The sequence below is a fragment of the Mus caroli genome, unplaced genomic scaffold (assembly GCF_978045245.1).
Source record: "Mus caroli unplaced genomic scaffold, Mus_caroli_1 scaffold_17, whole genome shotgun sequence".
NCBI classification, from domain to species: Eukaryota; Metazoa; Chordata; class Mammalia; order Rodentia; family Muridae; genus Mus; species Mus caroli.
The window spans coordinates 78,426,519-78,454,489 of NW_028227272.1; the positions used below are offsets into that span (position 1 = coordinate 78,426,519).

The 27,971-nt window shown below is 35.2% G+C and overlaps 1 protein-coding gene across 2 annotated transcripts in view; it reads left to right on the top strand.

Annotated features, from left to right (window-relative positions):
• Ncam2 (neural cell adhesion molecule 2) overlaps positions 1 to 27,971 on the top strand; it is a 431,584-nt gene that overhangs the window by 249,878 nt on the left and 153,735 nt on the right. For both annotated transcript variants that reach the window (XM_021184925.2, XM_021184926.3), the window contains exons 6-8: positions 6,069 to 6,186; positions 12,547 to 12,707; positions 16,885 to 17,030. In XM_021184925.2, the coding sequence (XP_021040584.1) occupies positions 6,069 to 6,186; positions 12,547 to 12,707; positions 16,885 to 17,030 (425 nt within the window). The remainder of the gene's footprint in view (positions 1 to 6,068; positions 6,187 to 12,546; positions 12,708 to 16,884; positions 17,031 to 27,971) is intronic.

Below are 27,971 nucleotides of genomic sequence, written 5' to 3' on the forward strand. Positions count from 1 at the left end.
TGTCCGGCTGTAGAGTGTACTTTTCATCAAAGATCGTTGGGCTATGATCTCTGCATTTATATCCAATCAACTCGTTTCTGAAGGGCAGGAAAATGAGGAATACTACTATCTGATACAATAAAATTTTCATTATAAGCTGTACAAAATGTCATAGTATCTAAGCACCAGTATATAAAAACACAGTATACAGCAACATAAAATTGTCACTATTGTAACTGAATCAACCATGAAGACAGCAAGCAATAATAAACCAAATTTATGATTATAGTTTGTGAAATAATTGTTAATAATAGTATGTAAAATACAATATATAACCTAGGCCAAAGTGTAAGAAATATACATTTATTCAGACCAATCTAATTTCCAATTCTGTAACTTCCCCCATCAATTCTATTAAATTTCCTAAACTGGAGAACTGACAATATAAAAGGAAAGATACTTTTATCTAACCAGTGTTTTATGGATTTTACTCATAAAAAAATTGTTTAGATGTGTGAATAGGTGGGAATGTAGATAGAAAAATTTACAAGAATTTGTCTATACTTACATAAGTAATTTTCATGAGGAAATAACAACTTTAGACATTTCTTACTTCTCATATATCTAAAAATTATAGAATCTGTTGAATACAATTATACTAAATTCTCTAGCCAATATTTGTAAGTATTCATCTGTACTAGCTACTGTTGTTTCAAGTTGAACTAGCTAGAGTAATCAAAATGGATGGAACCTCAATTGAGAAAATTCCTCCACAAGGTCTATTTGTAAGACATTTTCTCAATTAGTGAGTGATTGTTGGAGGATGGGCCAGCATATTTGGCTTGGTTCATTTCTGGGATGTTCAGAGTTCTATAAGGCACCATTCTGAGGGAGCCATAGGTAGCAAGCTTGTAAGCCTCACCCCTCCATGTATCAGCTCCTGTCTCTAGGCTGTAGCCTAACATTCAGTGATAGGCTACAAAGGGCAAATGTAAACCAATTAAACCCTTTTCTCCACAACTTGATTTTGATTATGGTATTTAATGAGCAATAGCAACCCTAACTAAAGTCGGTACCATGATAGTTAGGTATTTATTGATTGCTGTGAAAAACCTGACCAAGTTGTTTTGGGGAGGATTGCAGAAGAACTTTGAAACTTTGCTCAAGAAAAGTCATTGTATGTTCAGTGCTTGGTGAGCTATTTGGCAGGAGCCTGGAAGATAAGAATGTGCAGGACAATGAAAATCAGGGCTTGGCCTGTGATGTTTTAAAAGGATGCTTAAAAACTCTACCAAGGCCATTCATTATATTTGAAACTGTATTCTGGTTAGCTGGGGATGAAGAATTGGCTGTGATCAGCAAGATACCAGAACTGTTAAAGTGAAACCTTTGCTGTGCTGGAATACTCAATGTTGATCTGATGGAGCTAGAGAGATTAGCTTCATTGAAATGAAGTCTTCTAGGAAATTTTACCTGAGAGGCAACATCAGGTAAGGGTCAGTGCTGGCAGCCAAACTTGACAGTTTAAAAGTTATGAAGATTGAACTGGTTTGAAGGAATGACAGGATCATGAAGAACACCTGAGGGCTCACACTGTGAGAAGCCAGGAGAGGCCACTGGTGAAGGTGGAGTCTCAGTGACACTTGATGGCAACGGATTGAAGGGATCATGCATAGAATTGGAGGCTGGCACCATGAACAGAGCCTAGGAGAAGAGATTGGAGAAAGTGTGGTCCCATTGCAGAAGACCCCAGTGTTTTGAAGATGCAAAAACGGTAGGATGACAACCAAGACCATTGACAGCTATGGAGTGGAACCTATGGGAGTCTAGAAGATAGGACGTGTGTTACAGTTGGCAGAAATGAGGAAGTGACCCAAGTTTTTTGGAGGATCTCAGGAGACTGAGTGAAGCCGAGATAACTGGAGTTTGGTTTTGCATTGTTCATACTGTGACTGTGCACAGGTTCTTCTCTCTCTCTTTTTTGTTATTAATTAATTAATTAATTAATTTTTATACTCCATATTTTATTCTCCCCCATCCACCCTCTGACAGTTTCACATTCCCATACCTCCTCTCTCTTGAAATAATATTTAATTTATTTTTGATTTATTGGGACCCCACTGTTGAGAAGCTGAATTTTATAAGAATTTGAATTTCAAAGAGACTGAAATTTTTTATAGTATTTTTTCTTTTTTTATTAGATATTTTCTTCATTTACATTTCAAATGCTATCCTGAAAATCTCTTATACCTTCTCCACACACACACTGCTCCCTTACCTACTCGTTGGCCCTGGCATTCCCCTGTAGTGGTGCATATAAAGTTTGCAAGAACAAGGGGCCTCTCTTAACAATGATGGCCGACTAGGCCATCTTCTGCTACATATGCAGCTAGAGACATGAGCTCTGGAGGTATTGGTCAGTTCATATTGTTGTTCCACCTATAGGGTTGCAGACCCCTTTAGGTCCTTGGGTACTTCCTCTAGCTCCTCCATTGGGAGCCCCGTGTTCCATCCAATAGATGACCGTGAGCATCCACTTCTGCATTTTCCAGGCACTGGCATAGCCTCACAAGAGAGAGCTATATCAGGGTCCTGTCAGCAAAATCTTTCTGGCATATGCAATAGTGTCTGGGTTTGGTGGCTGATTATGGGAATGATCCCTGGGTGGGGTAGTCTCTGGATGGTCCATCCTTTCATGTTAGCTCCAAACTTTGTCTCTGTAACCTTGGGTATTTTGTTCCCAATTCTAAAGAGGAATGAACTTTTAAAGATGTGGGACTCTTAAAATTTGCAAAATTTTATATTTTGATGTTCATATTAATGTAAGCCCTTTGGGATGAATAAGAAGGAAAGATTGTAGCTTAATAATGATGTGACAATTCCTTGTCAAGTTGACAAGGAATCAGTTTGCTGGCTAGTTTTATGTCCACTTGCATTGTCCTAAATGCTTTGGTCTGTGTTTCCTCTCTAGAAAGCTGTTCATACTGTATCTTACTAATTATGTAATTTCTTCTTCACAGCACCTTATTCTACTAGCTCCACTTATCCACTTATTTTTTTTCTTTTTTTTTTTTTTGAAGACTGTCTGCTTGAAGTGGCTCCTCACCCTCCACAGGGTATACATGTTTAAAAGTTTTATTTGAAAGGAAAGGATAGGGTCTGACAGATAGGAAGAGTGCAAGACTCTGGGGCCCAATTTGCACAGAAAATACCTTGTCTGCAGTGCCACCCAACTGAGCGAAGCAACTCAGTAAAATCCTTACTAAACTTGAAGGCAAGGTATGGGATTGTTTAGGACAGGTGAAAACTCCCCGTGCAGGTAATGATCTCAAGGCTTACTAAGGGAATTTTCTTGTGTATCACATATTCCAGGGATTTTATTGAGGGAAAAACTCAAGTGACAGCCTTCCCAGGATCTTTGTCAACACAAGATTTTCCAGCTGAGTTGTAAATCATTTCTTTCCACACAACCTCTAACAGTGAATCTTTCAAGTGACTTGAAACTATTCATTTATATACCAAATATTCCACAGATTTGACAGTGATCTAATGTTAGACAGTTATGCTTCTTTTTCAGTATACTTTTTTAATCTTTATGTATGTATGTATGAATTTTTTTAAATTTATTTACATTTCAAGTGTTATCCCCTTACCCAGTTCCCTCCCTCCCGGAAACCCCCTATCCCATCCCTCCTACCCCGACTCCTATGAGGGTGTTCCTCCACCCACTCATTCACTCCTACCTCCCTGCCCGCAATTCCCCTACACTGGACATCTATCCAGCCTTCATAGGACTGAGAACCTCTCCTCCCATTGATTCTTGACAAGGCCATCTTCTGCTACATATGCAACTGGAGCCATGTGTACTCCTTGGTTGGTCGCTTAGTCCCTGGGAGCTCTGGGGCTCTGGCTGGTTGATATTCTTGTTATTCCTATGGGGCTGCAAATATCTTTAGCTTCTTCAGTCCTTACTCTAACTCTTCCACTTCTGCCCTGCCCCATACTCAGTGGAATGGTTGGCTACAAGCCATCCAACTCTGTATTTGTAAGGTTCTGTCAGGGCTTCTGAATGAGTAGCAGCAGCAAAAGCAAAAGAACTGAAAAACGCTCCTCAACCCCCAAATATTTCTATCTGGCAGAATTTCTGTTAAAAGTTTGTTTTCAGTATTATGACAAAATATGTTACTATAATAAAAAATAATTTAACTATAATAAAAAACAATTCCTTCAAATGAGTGTATAAATAACAAATGGTAAGACAACCATGCCTATAGAACGCTGCATCTCTCAGCTTTCCTCAGAGTAGATTCCTTATGCAGTGCATGGTGGTGAATACAGAGAGCTAAGACTGGTGGAAGTTCATAGGATAAATGATGGATGGATGGTAAGCCATGAATGGGGCATCTCCTTTCTACTCCTACTCTCTTCCAAAGCTTAGGAATAGCATGGGAGCACAGAAGAAAATGTTAGGAGTCACAGAGTGGTCAAGATTACTGCAAGACAATATCTTCTTAACATGGCAGGACTGTTGCACTCATGAACTCACAAAAACTGGTTACTAGCCAGGAAAAAAAGCAAGAAAAAAGTAATGCTAAGTCTTCTTCTAAGACAAGAGCGTACTACCTATCACAGAGAAGTGAAAAACAAGAAGAAAGGCAAACTAATTGTCCAGTGTCAAAATGTCCTGAACATATATATTCATACAAGTAATATGAACAGAGCAAGTTATATTAAGGAATATATATAAGACTGTAATTCATATATTCCTCCATATACATATGTGTGTGTGTGTGTGTGTGTACACAATAACAATTAATAAAAAAAAAAAAGATGTCATGAATTGGGAGGAGAGTGGAGAGAGGTATATGGGGAAATTGAAAAGAGAAAAAGGCAGAGCAAATACTGATATTGTGTGATACTATCAAAAAAAGAAATTTAAAAAGAGAAGAAAGATCTAACGTGCCTCATTTAATGTTCATTCATGAGGCACAAAATTAAAGTAGTAGGTTACATGGTGAAAATTTTAACATGTCTACAGTTACAGCAGAAAGAAAATGAGACAGAAATGAATATGTCCTTAGTGTTAAGTGTTAATAGCTATGAAATTCCATCTTCAGGGACACTAGTAATTATTATTATGCTATTTTATGTAAAAGCTTGATCCCTATAACTAACTTCCTAAAGGCATACATGTAAAGCACTGTGCTTAATTATTAATGTGTATATTAGCTACTTTCCTCATTGTCAGTGGCCTATGCCCCTTTGATGCAGACTTGAACACTACTTTAAAGATGTACAACTGTAATCAAACATCTATATGTCCGTGTCTCTATTTTGTCTAATTTATTACTATATCTGTTTTATAATTACTATTTCACCATATACACTTTAATGGCATGGGTTGTGTGCTGAGTGTTAGATAAGGCTTTACTTTGGAACTCAGGCATTGCCATGGAAGTCTGCAGCTTGTTTATTGCAAACACTGCATTTCAGCCACAGTTTCAACATGACCAAAATGTGCAGCGTATACAGTTTTGCAATGTAATTAGTTGGAAATTGAGGAAGCTTAATTTTAAAATTGAATTGTTCATGAAAATCTATTTTCATACTCTATGGCTGAAGCAGTTTCTCTCCATAAAATGTTTTATAGTTGTTTGAAGAAATTAAGTGTAGTTAATCAGAAAGAACATTATGTTTTGACACCTAATTTGAAAGCCCTGTCTTGAAACAGTGAATGATTGCCTATGGAATTACATAGACCAATAAGAACCCAAATAGGAAATCCATTTATGCTCAAAGTAGATTTCAGTATGGATTAAGTCAGTGCTCTTGTGTCTTTGTGTGAGACATATTTCATGCATTATATATGTTCACTAAAATACACAATTCATTGTTTAACAGATTGAGAAATACTAAACTAATAACATGGCAAATTATCCTATTACGCATAAAAAAAAAATATCACTGACCTTAATTCTCCATAAACAGAAAGGAACTAAGGAGATCCAATGCACTAAATGGCAGTGGTGAATTATTGTTGGTGCAGAATTCTAGTTCCAACTCTTTATGCTATGTCCTTTCTCCTTCAGTTCCACCAGCAATCATGATGCCCCAGAAGTCCTTCAATGCTACAGCAGAGAGAGGAGAAGAGATGACCTTAACCTGCAAGGCCTCGGGCTCCCCAGATCCAACCATCTCTTGGTTCAGGTAAGTGAGTGCCCATGTCTTATGTGTGGTGCTAATAAAGCACACAGACTAATGTTTGAAGTTATAATCATTTAGAAAGTAACAAATATTATCTTATCTAATTTAAAATTAAGATTATCCAACATCAAATTATCATCCCTGAAAACACATATGCAAGTAACATTATACAGTTGAAGTGGGGTGTATTTAGGAATATATGTACACATATGGAAATATGTGTTCATATACATATGTAAATAATGAAATGAAATGATAAATTTGAAAAAAAAAGTGTTTCCTTTGTCTCCTTTTCTTCTGATCTTGTCTTATTCCAGATAGCTTTCTTCTTGTTTTATTATTATTTTTAAATGCTTTTTTTATAAAGAAGAGAAAGGAAAGATATGAATTTTAATGAGCGATGACAGGGAGAGGATCTGGGAGCAGATTAGGGAGAAAAACCAAGAACAGAACATATTGATGAAAAAATATATTTCTTTTCTAACAATTTATTTGTTTACATTTCAAATGATATCCCCTTCCAAGTTACCCCTCCAAAGAGCACCCATTCCACACCCCCTCTCCCTCCACTCCTTGGCCTATATGAGGGTGCTCCTCCACCTACTCACCTACTCCTGCCTCACCACTCTATCATCCCCCGGCACTAGGGCATCAGACCTCTATAGGACCAAGGGTCTCCCCTCCCACTGATGTCAGATAAGGCCATCCTGTGCTACATATGTATATGGAGCCATGGGTCCCTCCATGTGTACTCTTTGGTTGGTGGTTTAGTCCCTGGGAGCTCTGGGTGGTCATTAGTTGATATTAATCTTCTCATGGGGTGGCAATTCATTCACCTCCTTTAGTCCTTTCTGTAGTTCTCCCATTGGTTTCCCATTGGGTTCAGTCAGATGATTGGCTGTAAGAATCCACATCTGTATGGGCAGGTGCTGGTAGAACCTCTTAGGGAACAGCCATACTAGGCAAGTGTTTCTTGGAATCAACAGTAGTGTGGGGCTTTGGTATCTGCAGATAGATGGATCCCTCGGTGGGGGTGATCTCTTTTCAATCAAAATAAAAGAGAACAAGGAGGAGCATATGGTCGATTTTAGATGGAGAATAGAGTAGTAGATGATATAATTTACTATATCTCATAAATAATGGAAATTATGTTAAAAAGCTCTTAGAATAATTCACTCTGTGTGTGTGTGTGTGTGTGTGTGTGTACATACATGTACATTCCATGGCATGTTTATGAATATCAAAGAACAATTTTAAAGAGCTTGTTCTTTCCGTTCACTATGGAATCTGAAATGAACTTAGGGTTCCAAACTTGTGAGTACTTTGATGCTCTGAGGCATGTTACCAGCCCAAGGTGCCATAAATTTTTGGTTAACTGGACTAGACTGCATAGCCAATGACTGCATCACATGCATGTGCCCTGTGCTATAATTTTTCTGATTGAAAGGCTGCTGGAGAGTGTTTACTGTTGCTACAGTGTATCTTTTGTTCACCCTTGGCACCATCTCCCTGTTGCTGATTGATTTTTCTTGTTGCATCTGAAATAAGGTCCTATTTAAAATGGATGTATTAGGATTTTTAGCAATGTTATGGTTTGGATCACAATCATGTATTTTTTATATGAAATAGCTGTATATTGCCTTTTTGTCCTATATTGTGAAATAGTTATATAGGTGAAATTTCAAGAAATTAGGTTTTAATTTCGCAAATCCCCCAATCAAAACAATAACAATAGCAATTTACAAAGCCATTCTACTGTTTCATTGTCTATTAAGTTTTTTAGATGTACTTTGACTCGATTGACTATGGCCAATCACATTTTATAGCACTCCATTGTCATTGATTATTGCTCAAAGATCTAAATCGAAGGTAATGGAGTTTAAAACTGGACAATCTTGTATTGCAAGGGTGCAGTTTATGAGGCTGAGGAGATGACTTAGTCAGCTAAGTGCTAACCTCATAAGCATGAGGTCCTGAGTTGGATTCTACTGTCTATCTCAAAATGCCAGGCATTCTGTTGCACAGATTTAAAGTCAATCAAGGTACATACACCATGAGCATAGAGCATCACTGGGCAGCCAGTTTAGGTTAGCAGAAGGGGCCAATGAAAAACCATGTTCAGAAGCAAGATTTAACCTTGAATTTGGCACACTGTTATATATGACTTCTCATGTATGCATGCATGAAAATGTCACACATATATAAATGTATACACACAATAAATGTCAAAAAATTCTGATGATAACCCTATTAGCCACCGTTTTACTCTGTCACATGATTTTGTCATTTTGTGACTATTATTGACTACTGCATATGATTATCTTTGTATTTTTTCCATTCAGTCTAATTTAGCTACCTTGTGATCCATATACATTATTGTGTGCATTGATATGTAATTTTTTATTCCAAATAATATTCCAAAGCAAAAAAATACAGTTTTTGTATGAACACTAAGATCTATAGCTATTGCTCTATTTCATAAATGCTAAAGTGCAAGAATAAAAATCATAAAATTTTTAGTCACATATATTCCATATATACAAAGGCAATGTGACAAGTTTTAAGCTTTAGAATTTATTTTAAGGATGATAACAGACACTGCTATGCTTCACTTCTTTCCTTTTAAACTTAGTTTGATAACATATTATCACATCTTTATCTTGTTTATGCTTTGAGTGTAGTATAATTCAATAAGCATAACACATCTACAAAGTGATTGAAACTGATACATACAGATACTAGTTCTTTGTAATATTGTTTTAGTAGAATTGCCAACCTGACATCAGGCTACTAACCCCAGGTGATCATGATGTATCTCCGAGATTGTTGATTTGCCATAAGAAATCTTACTGAGTCTCCGACATGACTTGTGTTATTCACCACAAAGGACAAACGATAATCAAAAACATGACACACATGATCATGCATCCCCAGAGGTTATTAGATATTTTAATTTGTTCAAAATTATTTTTAATAATTTATTTGAAATAAAAATAGCATAAGAATTAAATGTGACAAATTCAAAATATATTTATTCAAACACACACACACACATAGGCACATACTTTTTTTTTTCATCCATATACCTTCAAATGCCATTTCTTGCTTATACTGGAGAGTACTTAAATTGAAACAGATGTTTTGGTGTTTGATTTAAAAATTGTATTTGAGAAATAGGATTGTATTGTTTAAACATTTGTAAAGACAAATTTACCTTTACTGAAAGGTTTTTGTTTAATTCCATTTATCTGTAGGTATAAAATATGTATCAAAACTATACAAATAAATTCTTGTAAGCATTGGGGAGTATATTGAATGTACTTGGGGATCCAGAGGACCTGCTGAGTAGAGAAGATGCATGCCAGTGATATGATGGAAGCCACTGTGTTAGTAATTGTGGGTCGATATAAGAGAATATAGCATATTAGATGGTGTGTTTAAACAGCAAAAATACAGTTTCTCACAATTCTCGATTGCCAGTGTCCTAGATAAAGGTATCAGTGCTGTTGGTTTCTGATGAGGATTCTCTTTCTTTCAACCTGATGTCCACTATATCCTGCAATAGCTTTTCCCCCGCATATAAATGCTGGATTCTTCTTATTTTTGGCAAAGAAAACAGGTTCCTTGAGATAGAGAGGTGGTGTACACAGGAAGACCTGTTTTACCCCCACAATCTTGATAAAGAAGCTGTGTTAGTGTGTGCTTGTGATATGAGTGAAGTGCAAGAGAAGGAAGAATGTCATGTGGACCCATGCGTCTCAGTGGTCAGTCTTCACACACAAAGTCCAACAAATGTAGCTGTTACCTATGCAAATTTAAATTTGTTCAAAGTCCATGTCTCCAAATTCAGTCACCTGAATTGTTGTGGAGGCAATGGTCACACGGAGGCGTGTCCATGAGTTAGTATTTTACACAGTACAGAAGGTACTTAAAAGCTAAATGTTAGAACACTGTGATAATTTCCACAAAGTTAACAGCAATATCCAGGAAAGTCCGAAGGCATTGTTTTATGGCATGCATTTACAGAAGTGTGCTCATGAACTTTAATTTCATTCAAAGCCTACCATGACTTATTATCGGCCGTGTTCTGGAATTAATTTCTGTATTACTATAGTTGTTAGAATACAGGCGATCCCACTGACCTCTTTGGGAATTGTGCGCAGTTTATATCATCAACTGTTGCCTCCAGGTGCGTGAAGTGTGTGCTACAGATGAAAGGGCCCCAGTGTTCCTTCTGTCCCACTCTTTTCCCCCTCCCCTCCCTCCTCCCCCTCTCTCCATACCTCCTTCCCAACCTCGCCACTCTCCACGCCCTTACACCAAATCTGTTGCATGGCATAATTTCTCAGGGATACACCTCAGCCCCGGCTGGCAAAGTGTATCCTAGACCCTGTTCAATTTTATTCTGTTACATCATCCTATTAGTAGAGATCAACCTAATCGTGTCTTGAAAGCTTCTCAGCTGGCTTCTTTTTGTATTCTTTCTTCAGCTAGTCTTTATAGTCATAGGTATATACAAATAGTGAACATGATGGACTTTCAGCTTCTGTTAGTCTTTTATGTTTCACTGAATAATGTTCTTATTTTTATTTTCACTCTGTTTACTTTGCGTTTCATCTCCATTATCGTTTTAGATAATGGTTCTGTCGTTGTGTCTATATTTTCACTCTTATAAACATGCTTTTATCTGTACACAGAACCTTAATTATACATGGTTGATTTTTAGACAATTATATTTAAAATTTTCCTTACTTCAAACTTCTTGTTCAAGCTTTCACTAAATACTACTTTGGGTATTGATTATTTTTCATTATGTTATTATCTTTACATGTCTGCGTCTGTGCTTAACCTTAATTTCTGATATTGTTTGCTAATTCCATTAATTATCTGTAACATAGGGAGCATTTTCATAAGTTAACTTCAAGTCACCATTTCTTTTGTTTCAGCAAATATTCTAATAAATATTCTCTGCATTTTAAAAACTAGTCATAGGGAGGTATATCACATTTCTATTTCACAGTGGTAGCTATCTGAACGTATCCAGACATCTAACCTAGTTTTTATAAATCAGTTACCGAAATCTAAATTCTTACTTTCTAAATGTCTTTTAAATTTGCATGTGTATTTGTCTGTTTTTAATTTCAGTTTATAATGTTCTAGAACATGTTTTTGAAGCAATATTGTTGTGTGATTAAATATTTATCCTCCTTGGGTCAGAATAATATTTCATGTAATTGTTAAGAAATTTATGTCATTTCTGTTTTTTTTTTTTTCTGACTTACTTTTTGGCATCATCTTTGTGTTCTCCACTGATATTTCTATACTCAATTTCTACGGTCACATAGAAAGTGCCATATAAAGATTTTCCATCAGGTTATATTTTCATTGATGTACATTTCAGGTATGCATTTTTTAAATGCCTTTATGTCTCTGGCATTATCGACATGCTTTGAATTCATTTGAAAGTTGCTATCGCATATAAAAGTTTTGTTCTCTTTCCAGCAGCAAAGATTTAAAAAAAAAATCTTTTAAGTTGAAATTTAAACTGATAAAGAGATATTAATATCTCCATCCTAGAGAGGTTCTGAGGGTTTTATTTCAGTGTATCATACGAATAATTCAGTTCACAATTAAAAATAATAAGACAAAAAATGAAAAAAATGAAATGAGAAAAAAGTTAGTAAGGGGAATATATAAGATTTTACAATGTGTAAGTATGTCATAAACTATTTAAGTATTTAAAATATACTAGAGAATGCTAATAGCCAATATTATTATAACCAAATAAATACTAAATGAAATAAATTTCACTGGGGAAAGAACTTGGAAATGATAATTACTGCTGTGAAGCAACAAAAGTTATTATATTCACTATCACATCAATTTTTACTAACAAAAGTTATATGGACTAGACCTTAATGATATAAATTTATATTATTTCATGTGAAAAAGGGGATTTTTAATTAGAATTTCTATTTTTGTAAGTCACATGTGTACACAACATTGTAACATAAATGTATGTTGGCTAATTAATAGTTAAAATACAAAAGAATAAAAATCAATAATGAGTATTTTCTAATAACGAAAGTACAAGTTGAATTCATGTGTTTTAATTACTTGACTTAATATTAATATTTCAACCTCAGACAAATGTCATTCTTATCTCTAATCAAGCTAAATTTCAAACATTATTTTTATGTGTTTGCCTGAAGGTTGCTTGACTAATAAAAGTATATTTTGACTGAGTTATAACAATCAGTTATCCTAACCATGAAAAATGTTATGCTTATATATAATAAAGTTGATTTGATGTCCTATTTATAAAATTAGATTGTGAAGATCAACTTCTTTTGTCTTTTTTAGGAACGGCAAACTCATTGAAGAAAATGAAAAGTATATTTTAAAGGGCAGTAATACAGAGCTCACTGTCAGGAACATAATCAATAAAGACGGGGGCTCTTATGTCTGCAAAGCAACAAACAAGGCAGGGGAAGATCAAAAGCAGGCCTTCCTTCAAGTCTTTGGTAAGTATCCCAGCACTGAGATTATAATGCAATCTCCATCCAAGTGTAAAGATGTCAGAGCCAACCTACCCTCTGCTCTCAGATGCAAACTATAAAGTATCCATAGACAAAAACTGTTTCTGCACTTCAAAAACATACATTAAATAATGTATTTTTTTTCAATATGTTTCCAAACATTTCTTAAAGCTTATGCCATTACATCATCATTAATGGACATATGTTGCGATTGATGTTATATTTGGTGCTTTCAAAATTTCCCATGTGAAAAGCTCTTGTTTAGAAATGTTTCCCTGTAACTATAATCAGTGTCTTACCATCTTCAAAGACAGTATGTGAGCATCATCCATATTGAGTAAGAGATATAGTATCTTTTGGGGGGAGGCTGCCTGAGCATGTAGAATAGTAGAAGTGTTGATTTTACTCTCTCTGTTTTGACAATGAAAGAGACAGTTGCTTAAATACTGTGGAATCTCAAGTTAAACAAGGTTGAGACCTAAAATGATGCTGGTTCCCTGGTTCCCAATACTGGCTTCCATTCACAAAAGGTTGTGGCTCCATTCTTTTTTTTTTTTTAATTTTTAATATTTTTTATTACATATTTTCCTCAATTACATTTCCAATGCTATCCCAAAAGTCCCCCATAGCGCCCCCCACTTCCCTACCCACCCATTCCCATTCTTTTGGCCCTGGCATTCCCCTATATTGGGGCATATAAAGTTTGCAAGTCCAATGGGCCTCTCTTTCCATTGATGGCCGACTAGGCCATCTTTCGATACATATGCAGCTAGAGACAAGAGCTCCAGGGTTCTGGTTAGTACATCATGTTGTTCCAACAATAGGGTTGCAGATCCCTTTAGCTCCTTGGGTACTTTCTCTAGCTTCTCCATTGGGAGCCCTGTGATACATCCAATAGCTGACTGTGAACATCCACTCCTGTGTTTGCTAGGCCCCGGCATCGTCTCACAAGAGACAGCTATATTTGGGTCCTTTCAGCAAAATCTTGCTAGTGTATGCAATGGTGTCAGCGTTTAGAAGCTGATTATGGGATGGATCCCTGGATATGGCAGTCTCTAAATGGTCCATCCTTTCATCACAGCTACGAACTTTGTCTCTGTAACTCCTTCCCTGGGTGTTTTGTTCCCAATTCTAAGAAGGGGCACAGTGTCCACACTTTGGTCTTCATTCTTCTTGAGTTTCATGCGTTTAGCAAATTGTATCTTATATCTTGGGTTTCCTAAGTTTTGGGCTAATATCCACTTATCAGTGAATACATATTGTGTGAGTTCTTTTGTGATTGTGTTACCTCACTCAAGATGATGCCCTCTAGGTCCATCCATTTGGCTAGGAATTTCATAAATTCATTCTTTTTAATAGTGAGTAGTACTCCATTGTGTAAATGTACCATAATTTCTGTATCCATTCTTAACACCCACAAGGTGGCTCACTACCACCTGTCATTCCAGTTTCATTGGATCTGCTGCCTCCTTCTGGACTCCCTGAGTAATGCATGCACATGGTATACATACATAAGCATTTACAAAACACCAACACCTTGGTCTTGCAAACTTTATATGCCCCAGTATAGGGGAATGCCAGGGCCAAAAAGTGGGAGTGGGTGGGTAGGGGAGCAGGGCGGGGGAGAGGAGGGCTATAGGGGACTTTTGGGATAGCATTTGAAATGTAAATGAAGAAAATATCTAATTAAAAAAAACCAAATGTATCTCCTTTTAAAAGTTAAACACGTAGCTAATATATTGTGGCTTTAGCCACCTTTATATATCTTATTATCAAATTATTTCATAATAAAAACTAGAAAAATGAAAGGTCAGAAATATGTGGTTAAGAAGGGTGCATGATATTACTAGCAGCTAAAAATATTTTCTTTACTTTGAACACAAAATGAATAATAAGGCTTCTCTCTGGTATTGTAGCTGCAGCATGTATGCATTTGGATGGCAAAGATCTTAATAGTGTGTGTATTCCTGTAGGATGATACAGAATTTGAAGAAAATTTATGAAAAATGAAAATTTGAATAATAATGTATTCCCAGGATGCTATGGGGTCAGATTAGTCAGATGGCATTGAATAGAGACTGACATTTAGGTCGGCAAGGTTTTGCAGTTTCAAGGTCAGGTCGTACTAAAATGGTGTTTATAAAAGTCTTCAATTATGATGTATAGAAAGAAACAAAAGGCATACTTAGATTGCTCACATAGAATGAAGAACACATGGATTTGAACTATAAAATACATAAAATCATTATCTAATCTTTCTCATATTTAAATATTAGTTTCAACCCTGGGGAAACTAAATAAATCTCCCTCAGTGTGAGGTAAGTAGTTAGAAATGGGAGCATCAGCTGGGAGTGGTGGCACACACCTTTAATCCCAGCACTTGGGAGGCAGAGGCAGGTGAATTTCTGAGATCGAGGCCAGTCTACAAAGTGAGTTCCAGGACAGCCAGGCCAGGGCTATACAAAGAAACCCTGTCTCAAAAACAAAACAAAACAAAACAAAACAAAACAAAACAAAACAAAACAAAACAAACAAAACAAAACAAAACCAAGTAAAACAAGAAGAGGTGCTCAACTGCACAATCTGTCTGAGCTGATGAAAAATATCATTTAGTCATTTTTTCTTTTATAAGGATGACAGAATGTGAGGGCAAGGAGAACATCAAGGTTTCTGTGGCTTCCATCTTTTGAAACACAAACTAATACACATCACATTGCATCATTGTGGGATCACTTTTTGAAGTTACAAGGATAAATTTATTTTTATATTTCTAAAAAATACATACCTACAGTAATGAAATGAATGAAATGTAAAACTACTAAAAGGTTTTTTTTTTTTTTCATAATTCTGGTATCCGCGATCTTACTTCTGGTCAAAATTTTTCATTTCTTAGTTAATTATACTAATAGATTTTTAAGTTCTGTGAACTGAGAACTGATATGATAGAGATAGATTTTAGTATCTAATTCCTCTTTATTTTGCTTAATAAGTAAGAAAGTAAAGGAAAGTTGAGACAGAGGAGAGAGAGAGAGAGAGAGAGAGAGAGAGAGAGAGAGAGAGAGAGAGAGAGAGAATGAGGGTCTTAATGAGAGTTTCTTTTGCAGTGACCAAACACCATGACCTTAAGTAACTTGGAGAAAGAAAGGTTCATTTCATCCTACAACTCTGAGGCTACAGATGAATGATGACATAATGGAGTCAGGGCAAGAACTCACATGGCATGCTCAGCCTGATTCCTTCTACACCATAAACCACATGTCCAGGACTGGCATCCCCCACAGTAGCATGGTCTCAACCACAGTAGCTATCAGTCAAGAACATTTTCCACAGGCTTGTCCACAGGCTAATTTTACGAAGGCCTATTCTCAAATAAGGGTCTGTCTTCTCAGATGATGATGTGCCGTGTTAACACAAACAAATAGAACAAACAACAACAAAAGTCCTGGAAACAGATAAAACAAAGACCAAATTTTAGATTATTATGCCAGTATGTAATTGTGGAGGTAGGTGTATTTTATTATAAAGAAAATTTTATACCAGTATACATAATGTTGTGTTCTATAGGGATATAGTTATAAAGAAATTGTTAATACCAGATCTATGTTTAATCAAATTAAAGTTGTAACTCATCATTTATAATAACACGTAGAAAATTCTTGAGTATGTCTTTATGTCATGACATTTTTCAGTTATATACAACTAAATGTCTTAGGTACCAAGAAACTCTAATCACTTGTCAACTCTGTTGAACTTATTAAAAGATAAAATACAATAAATGAGGAGAGAGATGATGCTTATGTATCTGTGTGTGCTTACAGGTATTTTGTATTGGAAAGGAAATTTCGATTTTGTGGCTTTAGGAAATAAATAATAGAATTTTGTGTTAATCTAACAAAATTTTGTTAGGGAATTATATTTTATGTTGATATATGTGGATCTGAAATACTATTATAATGAACATCGGTAGGATTTTTATTTAGAGTTGTCTCCCCACTTTATATGTAATTTTTTGGGTCTTTTTAGAAAGGATGTTATAACTGCTATGCAAATCTTCATCTGATAGAGTTTATACCTGGCATCAAAAGTCTGTTATGGAATTTTCACTGTGAATTGTAACCATTTTGTTCCAATACCAATTGAATAATATGTATATTTTTTACAGTACAGCCTCATATATTACAACTTAAAAATGAGACAACATCTGAGAATGGTCATGTCACACTCGTATGTGAAGCAGAAGGGGAGCCTGTTCCAGAAATCACATGGAAAAGAGCCATAGATGGAGTCACGTTTTCTGAAGGTGATAAGGTAATACTGTTGTTTCTAGAATAATCCATCCGTAGGTATACAATTTACACATTAACTTACATGAACCAAATAAGTAACATATTAAAACTACCACTCAGAAAAAAATTAAAAAAAAAAAAGCTACCACTCAGCCAGTTTATAATGATTGTAGTGGAGAAGATATAAGTTAATTCCTAACAGGTAAAATGTATTTGAATAGATGACAAAGTCTTAGGTTTTTAGTGTTATTTGTAAAGCAGTTTCTGTGGATGATCGATATATACTGAATCTCTAAAAAACGTTTTGCAAGTCTAACTTCAATCTCCTCTGTATTAGTTAAGTCATTAAAATCTGAGGCACTCATTCTTTTCCTTTCAGAAATGTTTCTGTGCACAGGTTTCTGAGGTCATGTGATGGAAACCCTAGCAAAAAGATGCCAGGACAGATATAGATAGAGCATTTTGATCTGCTTTCACTACAGTAAATTGAAGTTATGCAGAATTCAAATATTACCATGTATTGCAGTCCATGGAGTTTTGTTACTGATAATTTTCATAATCCCTCACGTTAACCTTTGGGTATACACAGAAAACAGAAATGATATAGAATCAGAAAGACAAAGAAGGGGGCAAATGACATTCCTGGAATTGGAAACTCCTATAATAATGTTTAAATAACATTATATGTATTGAATATATACATACAAAAGCTGGTGTGTATATAACAAAATGCCTCAAAGCACTTTAATTTAATAATGTGACAAGAGGAAAATGAGGAGTTATTTTGCCTACAAAATGCTTCCTGCCCTATTACCTGACTGCATTGTATTCAGCATCACATTAAGTTCATAAATTCATAAGGTGTCATAAATTGATAAGGCATCAGTTTTGTCCATTTCTCATTTAAATGGATGTGACATATGGGAATATGCCACTTTTTTCAAGTATTCTCTTAATGTCATTTTTATAACAGTGTATATCTCTTTAGAACATAATTAATGATGTTCACTAGGATTATTTCATATTCTGTCTTAAAATATAAAACAGTAAAATGTGAATGACCACCATCATATTTTGGAAACATTAGAGTCTCCCTTAATATAATCCCAGCTCAAAAACTTAGGGATTGTTGTGGCACCGTTAGCAACTATTAGATGAATTGATGTTCACAAAATTAGTAAAACACAATCAGATATCTGTAAGGAGCTGTTGCATTTTAGCAAAATTCTATGAATGATTCAAGTAATTGCTTTCATACCATTACCCTTCCTGGATGATTCTCCACAAGCCACATACTCTGATTTTTTTTATTATTGTCCTAGCTGAAAGTTCTTCCTTCTCCAAGTTATCTCATTCTTTTTATTTCACTTACATTCCTAAATGTACATGCTGAACATGAGTTGTATATTACCTGTTATTTCATCAAGAAAGTAGCATCAAGAAAACAAAATGTCTGACATTTGTTCTAACAGCATTCAACAAAGCAATCATAGAAATGGAATTTTAATACAAATTTATAGTTTAACAAATAGATTACTTGATCTCTGTGATGATATTTCTCAACTGATTGCTGACTGAATTTACAGATATCATCTGACTTTTCAGAAAGGCTTCCTAGTCTCTCCAACAAAAAAAATCCACAAACTGAATAACTGAAGTGAGCATTGATGGGATGCAGGCTGTTCTCTTTAAATCCATCCTGGACTCATATCTGTGCTCAGCTTTGTCAATAATATTCGAGTCACTTAATAAGAGTACTTCCCTGCTTACATTATTCATCATGATGCTTATTAATATCTTATTTAATAACAAAATGAAAAGTACATTGTAAGTCTCCTGACAATAATTTGGCTTGTACAGTTCATATCATTACTCTTATACCAAGTGAACTTTGATTATGAATAGTCTTTATAAAGTGTGACACCGATGGTCTGGTTGAATATTAACATTTGCAACTTGGAATGAGATTGTATCATTTTTGTTATGGAAAGTGACATGACATTGAATTTTCTATGATAATCACTAGAAGATACTGTAACAATTCAGATTCTATACTCTCAACCTTGAAGTTAATTCAATATTTCTTGTTCACAGCTAAGGAATATTTAATATGAGCCATATGAGTATGAGTTCAGAAAACTCCTGGGAAATCGACTTTAACTTCTTGGCTCTTTATCAAGATGTAATTCAATAACTAATTCTTGCAATAATAAAATATTATTAACAGTGTTGTGTAAGACCCTGATTGAGGACTTGGAAAATACAACACAAAATAATCACAACATTCGTAAGAAAAGAAACTAAGGCTTGGATGAAATTGCAAATGTATATGTTATAATGGATCAAGTTACTATGTGTTTTAGAATACATATTAATTTTGCTCCGATAGGATGTAAATATGCTCAACTTTGAAAACATTTTTAAAAGATAAAAATCAAGGAACCGAATTTCTTTTGTCTGTTTCACACTTGTGAAATTTATTAATAAAGATAGAGTAGTCCATGAATCATTGTTACATGTAACAGAATCTATTTTTACTAAACTCCAAAATTAGATAAGTGCACTCAAAAGTGGTCTTTGTAACAGAACTTTCAGCCTTTAGCTATGGGAAAAAATTCCCAAAATTTCTTACTGTGAATGAGAACATAAACGGAATTGTAACCTCTGTTGGAAGACTCTTTCTTAAAGACATAAAGAGCGGGTACTGTAGCAGTATATCAGTAATAGACATTACTGTAATATTGTAGTAAAGTGCTGGAGTTGTGAGCATGAAAACCTAAGTTCATTTTAGAGACCATGTAAAAAGTGCCAAGTGAGATTTTATATGTCAGTATCTCCTCTGTAGTTATTATGATAATGCTAGACAGAAAAAAGCAAGGTCATCCCTGTGGTTTCCTGGCCAGCTTCCCTCATTTAGCCTTTGACCAAAAATGCCAAGAGTCCATTTCAGTCTAATAAGAGACCCTGCCTGACAAAGAATTTGTGTGTGTGTGTGTGTGTGTGTGTGTGTGTGTGTGTGTGAGAGAGAGAGAGAGAGAGAGAGAGAGAGAGAGAGAGACAGACAGACAGACAGAGACAGAGACAGAGACACAGAAAGACAGAGGGAGAGACAGAGGGAGAGACAGAGGATGCACAGTTGCACATATACATATTCAAAAGAAAATATAAGTATGAAAATTGTTTATAATTTGTATAAAAACCTGTAGAACACAACTCATTTCTTAGAGCCTTAAATAACAGAGTTGAATAGTCTCAGATATGTATGAAATTGAGTTTCGGGGCTGGAGAGATGGCTCCATGGTTAAGAGAACCGATTTCTCTTACAAAGGTCCTAAGTTCATATCCCAGCAACCACATGGTGGCTCACAACCATCCGTAATGTGATCTGACATCCTCTTCTGGTGCATCTGAAGACAGCTACAGTGTACTTAGATATAATAGTAAATGAATCTTAAAAAAGAAAATAAAAGAAAATGAGTTTCTTCTCCCTTTAATAAATATGAGAAGTCCATGATATGTGTAAATAATCTACTGTGCTTGGTGACAATATCAATATTTTAGCAATCATTGACTACATAGTACCTCCATTTTTCAGCAGATTGTGTTTCATAGGCAAGAATCTGTTTATTATTGATACCTGTTGGCAAGAAGAAAATCATTCTTCTTCATTGTCACTGGGAATATCAACCAAACTCCAGGGCCAACCCATGACCATGTGTAGTTGCCCAACACAAAATGACATCTATAATTTTTTTTTTTTTTTTTTTTTTAGTGGTGGACATTTCAGTTTAGTATAGTGTAGTTTAGTTTAGATATATTGTTGTATTGATGTTTTGCCCATTTGTTCTGATGTGTATATATGTGTGTTTGTGTGTTTGTGTGTGTGTGTGTGTGTGTGTGTATGAGAGAGAGAGAGAGAGAGAGAGACAGAGAGAGAGAGAGAGAGAGGAGAGAGACTAAACAGGGGAGGAAAAAAGAGATGACTCCAAACTCTCAAGACAGAAAGGAATTTTCTTTTGCTCATGGTTTTGTAGTTCACAAGTTAATATATCTATAATTTACAAAGTGTGATTTATTTAGCCATCATTAGTGTTATTGATGAAATTTCTGTTAAAATATTTTTATATATTAGTGTTGTGTAAATCCTCATTATGTTTATAATTAGTTTAAAATTTTTATTTTGAATTCAAATATACATTTTAATAAAATTTAGAAAGCCTATATATGTATACATATATATATATTTACTTGATATCAATATTTAAATATATATATATAGCTTAAGCCAAAACAGAAATACTGAAATAGAATATAAAATACCAATAGATTAAAATGTTCTGAATTGTCTCCTAAACAATCTAATTTCTTAGATTGTATAACATTCCATATTAAAAAGAGTTATGTTCATTTTAAAAGATTGATTGAGCAATTAGTGATATTATGTCTAAAGTGTTTATCAGAGATACAGGTATTTAATAGTTAATTTTCCACCTAATACTATTAATTATTATTTTGAGTCTCTCCTTCCTCAAATTATACACCCTTACTGTTGTTTAAGACAGTTTTAAGTCTTTTGACTATGTACGTGTAGTATGCTTTTTTATTATATTTTTTCTTTATTTGCATTTCAAATGTTATCCCCTTTCCTGCTTTCCTGGTTTCCTCCATGAAAACCCCCTATACCATCCTCCACCCCCACGCCCAGCTCACTAACCCACCCACTGTGGCTTCCCTGACTTGGGATTACCCTACATTGGGGCATTGAGCCTTCTCAGGACCAAGGGCCTCTCTTCCCATTGATGTCCAACAAGGCCATCCTCTGCTACATATCTGGCTGGAGCCATGGATCCCTTTGATTGGTGGTTTAGTCCCTAGGAGCTCTGAGGGGTACCGGTTGGTTCATATTGTTATTCCTCCTATGGGGCTGCAAACCCCTTCAGCTCCTTGGGTCCTTTCTCTAGCTCCTCCATTGGGGACCTTGTGCTCAGTCCAAAAGTTGGCTGAGAGCATCCACCTCTGAATATGTCAGGCACTGGCAGAGCCTCTCAGGAGACAGCTATATCAGGCTCCTATCAGCAAGCATTTGTTGGCATTCACAATAGTATCTGGGTTTGGTGACTGTATACGGGATGGATCCCCAGGTGGGGCGGGCTGGAAAGATGGCTCAGCCGTTGCAGGTTAGGCTAACAACCAAAAGATAAGTGTAGTATGTAAAAAAACCTTCATGGTAAGGGCTATAAAGAAGAAATGAGACATATAAAATACTTCATATTTAAAATGAGAAAAATATAGCTATTTCTAGTACATTTGAAATCATGAAACCTTTTCATTATTACACATATTTTGTACTAAACTAAATTCATACAATTAAAAAATAGTCAAGTTATTATTGTGTCAATGAGTGTAATCTTCCTTCAGTGAATGCTGTGTAGAAGTGAATAGTCTGTTGCTGTTTGACACCAATTGTACACGAAGATACAACTCTGAAGTTGTTTGAATATACTCTAACTACAGTAAACCCTTAATTAAAATAGTTAGTTGCCATACCATAATATCTTGTACTCAGAATATATATCACGTTCCTCTTAGAAGACATCTTTCATAAGCATGTATATTGGTCTGTCTTTCAGCATCTTGTGTTTGACATTAATCTGCCTGTGCACTGCACCAGAAGACGTGCGTGCAAAGCAGAGTGAGACTGAGGACAACTTCAGGCCACTGTGAAGTGGTCCACGATCTTTCTCCTCTTCCATGAGAGGAGATCAGAACCAAAAGTACTATGGATCTTTGATAACATTATATTTTTTTCCTTGAGTACATTTGGTGTCCTTTAATTATCTCTAGAAATCCATTCATTTGCCACCCTTAGGGCCATCCCATTCCTCCATCACTTATCAGTGAGCACCTGAACTAACCATTGAGGCTGCGGGAGGTGGGGGGGGGTGGGTGTAAAAACACACTATGCTAAACATGGCAAGCTTTCTTTATTTTTAATTTTTTTAATATTTTTAAATTTTTAAAAATTCTTTTACTCATTTACATTTCCAATGTTGCTCCCTCCCATTCCCCCTTCCAATGGATCTTCACCCCACCCCCTCTCACCTTTGTCTCTGAGAGGCTACTCCCCCTGACCTCACTCCCACCTCACTCCCCACCTCCACCTCACTCCCCACCCCACCAGACTGCCCCTTTTCCTGTTGTATCAAGTCTCTGCAGGGTTAGGCACATCCTCTCCCACTGAGGCCAGACAAGCAGTCCTCTGCTATGGTCCTTGGAGAGCAAGGTTTCTTAAGCCTTTGTCCTTCTGTTCACAATAATTGCTGCAGGAAGTCTCTCTGGTCACTTTGATGACAATTCTGCTTCTTAAAAAGTCTCTAACCAGATTCACATACAGAGCTATGGACATACCTACTTTCATGAGCCTTACTTGTTGGGACCCAACTAAACTTTGCTCTCTTAAATCTGCTAAATATAGACCAGAGGAAACTGTTGGGAAAAACTACAGTGAAATATTTATACATATATACATATATGTATGTATATATGTGTATGTGTATATGTATATGTATGTGTGTATATATATGTATATATATGAAAAGAGATAAAGCCAAGGGCTCCAAACATAAAATAATGATGAGTACTATGCAATTTTGGTTGGGTAGTGCACATTGTGTCCCTGTAGAGACTCTCACACCAGATCATGTTAAGTGTGATTACTACATGTAAGAAAGAATATTTGTAAAACTGAGGAAGGAAATGACCTCCACTTTACGTTAAAATTTTAACAGATGCTTCTTGTGTTCATACAACATAAATGTATGTTGGTTACGATCACTGTATTTCTTCCATTACACATACTCAGACACACACACACACTTTAACAATATTGTTTAGCTTTTGATGTAAGAATCAGTTTAAAACACAATGATGCGTGAAGGTTATTAAGTTATATAAATCATCGCTTCCTAGTCTTGTTATCACTGACATTGTAACTTGACACAATAGAGCATGCTTACCTTGTTCCACGGAAGTTACTGTGCTCATTTGCTACTGTGTGATATTAGTTAAACTTTAATCTCAGGCTCACTGTTTATAGCTTCTCTCGATTCTGTTGCATTACCTTAATCTAATAAGTCTTCAGTTTACTTTCAAAAGAATATCAAGATAAACTGTGATTCTTTTGATCCAACCTTATTTAGGCTAGATGAATACTAGTATTTATATCCGTGATTTTTTTTAATGACCCTTCACAGTATGAGACTGACTGTGTTTTTTCCAAATCCCTTTTCTCTTTTAGCATTTCAGTATAGTTTGACAGTAACATCACTTTTAAAGTCATTCTATTAGGAAGAAAAAGAATCCAATTCTGATTGTTGAGAAGTGTACTAAAGAGCACACTAGCTACTCCTGGCACCTGTGGTTTTTACACCTGTAGTTTTTCTTTGCAGAGGTAATGTGCTTCTCTGAAGAAATTTTTTATTACAGTGACATTTTTAGGATACACCTAATGCATTTTTTCATGCTAGTGCTCTGAGAGCAATAATATAGGTCCCTGCTGGGCAATAGGCAGAACTGATACTTCTATTCCCCATCTGATGTAGGTGGTAGAATATAATTAGCTGTGCTGGAAATCTTCCTTGATGCCCCTGAGCTGGCTGAGAGGTGAGTTTTCAATCATTTACAACTCTCTGAACTCTTCCAGCCTGTAGCTTGAATAAAGATTATAAGAAGTTCTTGTCATATGTAAAAGGAGACCTGTTCAAAGCTGTTTTGGAAAGGATTCTAGGGCATGGTTTTTAAAATGCAAATGAATTATACATTTCTAATTTACAAGAATTTTGTTTTTTAATAAACGTCATTTTTGTAGGTCAATGGACTATTAATCCCCACTTTTGCAAGAATTATTTTGAGTTCAGTATTATATATGGGAAGCAATTCCATTATGTTTTTTTCAACAAAAGGATATTATATTTTTTATAAGTGGTATAATTGACTTGTAGATAACTTAGATGACATTTTCTTGTCCTTAGAAAGTAGTATGCTCTATTTCTGAAATATTTTTTGAAATAAATTTTGCTATAATTGTTGAGCACTGGGAATATTAATAAAGTAACACAAGTAAATATGAAATATAATTTTGAAATGTGCATGTGCTCATTTAGCAAATATTTTTAAAAATATTCAACCCAAAGGGTTTCACTTTTAATGAGTATAATATGTACATTTGTTTCTAATTCATCAAATGTAGAAGAAAAAAAAATAAAGTCTTTGATATGTAAACACAGTATATGGTGATGATTGTGAGAAAATATGTTAATAAATTCCTCGTGTAAACTTTGTGTCAAGAAAAGAAGTTCTGGAAATAGTGTTGAGGATGAGAATTGATGAATCAAATCGACCAATCTCTCATTTTCATAACCCTTATCTCATGGTTTCATAGATCGATTGTTTGGGTTTATAAAGCATCATAAAATAGCTCCAGTGTTTAAAAACCAAGATTGTCAGCCGTAAATTATTGTCCTTGTATTTTATAAGTTGTGTTTATTTAGGAAAATATATAATCTTCATATCACACTTTTTCTTGAGTTTAAAAATATATCTTTAGGATCCATCTCTTCAGGAAATATCATTGCTATTGTTTTTCTATCTGTAATATTACATTTTAATTTGAAGTCTTTCTTTCTTGGATTGTAGAAGAGTTTATAGACATGTTTAATAGTTCATTTATTTATACAAAAATACATTAGATATTTTGCTATTTATGAAGGGACATTCCAGTTTTTTTATTATTAATTTTAACAACCTTGTTTACTTTCTGTAATCTATATTATACAATCCACTGTCTATGAGATATCATTATTTGATATAAACTACAACACCTTATATTATTTATGAAACATAGCTTCATCCTGGCTAAATTTGGCACTATCCCTATTCTCAGTGGATAATGGTACAATTAACTTAGCCAGAGGAAAGCTCACAACTGTTTGGAATGGTATGTTTAAAATTGTGGCTCATCACATGATGTGAGTGGTTTGTGTAATCAGTATTCATCTCACATCTTCTGACTTCTTCCTTTCCTTCTTTTCAAAGCATAATTTATGCATAGCATTCATGTGCCTATTGGTGGTGTTTATCATATACACATCCGTAAAGCACACACTGATAAATTGGGATTAACAAGCATTTCTATTGCCTTTTTTTTTTCAATTTATATTTAGAGCCTCCAAAGACCTTAGCATATAATTTGATAAATGACTCACAGTGGTTCTCAATCTTCCTAATGCTGAGACTCCTTAATACAGTTTCTCATGTTGTAGTGACACCCAAGCAATATTAATTTCATTGCTATTTCAGAACTGATATTTTGCTAGGATTATGGATTCTATTGAAAGTATTCGGGGGTATGAGGGTTGATGATTTTAGGCAGTGCCTGTAAAATTGCCATGCAACCCTCAAAGCTGTCATGACCCATGTTTTGAGAACCACTTCAACTGTATGGATCTCATTCTGGTACAAGCACAAGAAATTATTCTCTCCCGTGTAACTAATATTTATTACCACTTTTCCAAACTGCCTTTATACCTGGGCCCTTCTCCTTCTCCAAAGAATTAGTATTCAAACTAATCCCAACTTTTACTGCTTCCTATAGGACAGAAGACACGAGGCATTCGCTGTTAGCCGCCAGGCGTATTCCACTTTGCATAATGTCTGGCAGTTCTATTCATTTTGCTGCAGATGACAGAATTTGAATTTTTCTTTATGTCCAAATATTTCACTCTGCACGTAGAGTACATTCTCTTACTCTTCCATCTATCAGACCACACTTGAGTAGGTTCTATATATTTGCCATGGTAAATACCGCCAGAATAAACATTAAAGTGAAATGTTACCTTGGTTTGACTATTTCATTTCCTTTAGTCACCCACCTTGATAGGATGGTTGATCTCTTTGAAGTTACTACAGAAATGTATCCATTCTTCTCTATAATGGCTGCCCTCATTTTCATTCCTGTGAACAGTGCACTCTTCTCCTATACCATCATCAGCATATGTCACCTTTGAATGCCAGTCTTTCTATATGGTATAGAATATATGTATAAATATACAGGAAACAAAAGTAAAGATAGAGAAGTAGGACTGTATTAATATAAGATGCCATTAGCAGTGAAAGGCATTTTCAACAGACCATGAATATCAGGATTTCATTTCTCAATATCACTTTTTTCATTTATTCATTAAATATTTTACATATTTTTTGAGACGGAAACCAGCCACCTAGAAATGGACTATGAGAGGTGTCTACAGCCGGGCGTGGTGGCGCACGCCTTTAATCCCAGCACTCGGGAGGCAGAGGCAGGCGAATTTCTGAGTTCGAGGCCAGCCTGGTCTACAAAGTGAGTGCCAGGACAGCCAGGGCTACACAGAGAAACCCTGTCTCGAAAAACCTAAAAAAAAAAAAAAAAAAAAAAAAAAAAAAGAGAGGTGTCTGCATTAAGAAAGGATATTAACTAATTTCAGATAAGGTGAAAGTTAGGCAGGGAATATGGGAAATAGAAATGAGCAATGATGATCAGGTAGAAGATAAAGTAATGAAAGGATGGATGAAGATGGATGGAGACATAACAAAAATGAAGGGTAGAATGAAAACCAATTTATAAACAGCTTATAAAGAAGCCAACAGTCAGTAGATTCAAAAGTACTTAATTGGAGAAAGTCTTAGGACATGAAAGGAAAGGGAAAGAATTCTTATCAATACTTTTATATTATCTGTTTTCTTGATGATCACAATCATATTAAAAATATTTATTTCTATCAATCTATAAACCCGTATTCTGTATGTCTCTTGAATCATGTGTGTGTAAATGAATAGAAGAGTAGATCAATTAATGAGAGAGAAAAATATATTTATTTGTAGATACAAAGATTCAAATTAAGGATGATACCACACTGCATCTCTCTGC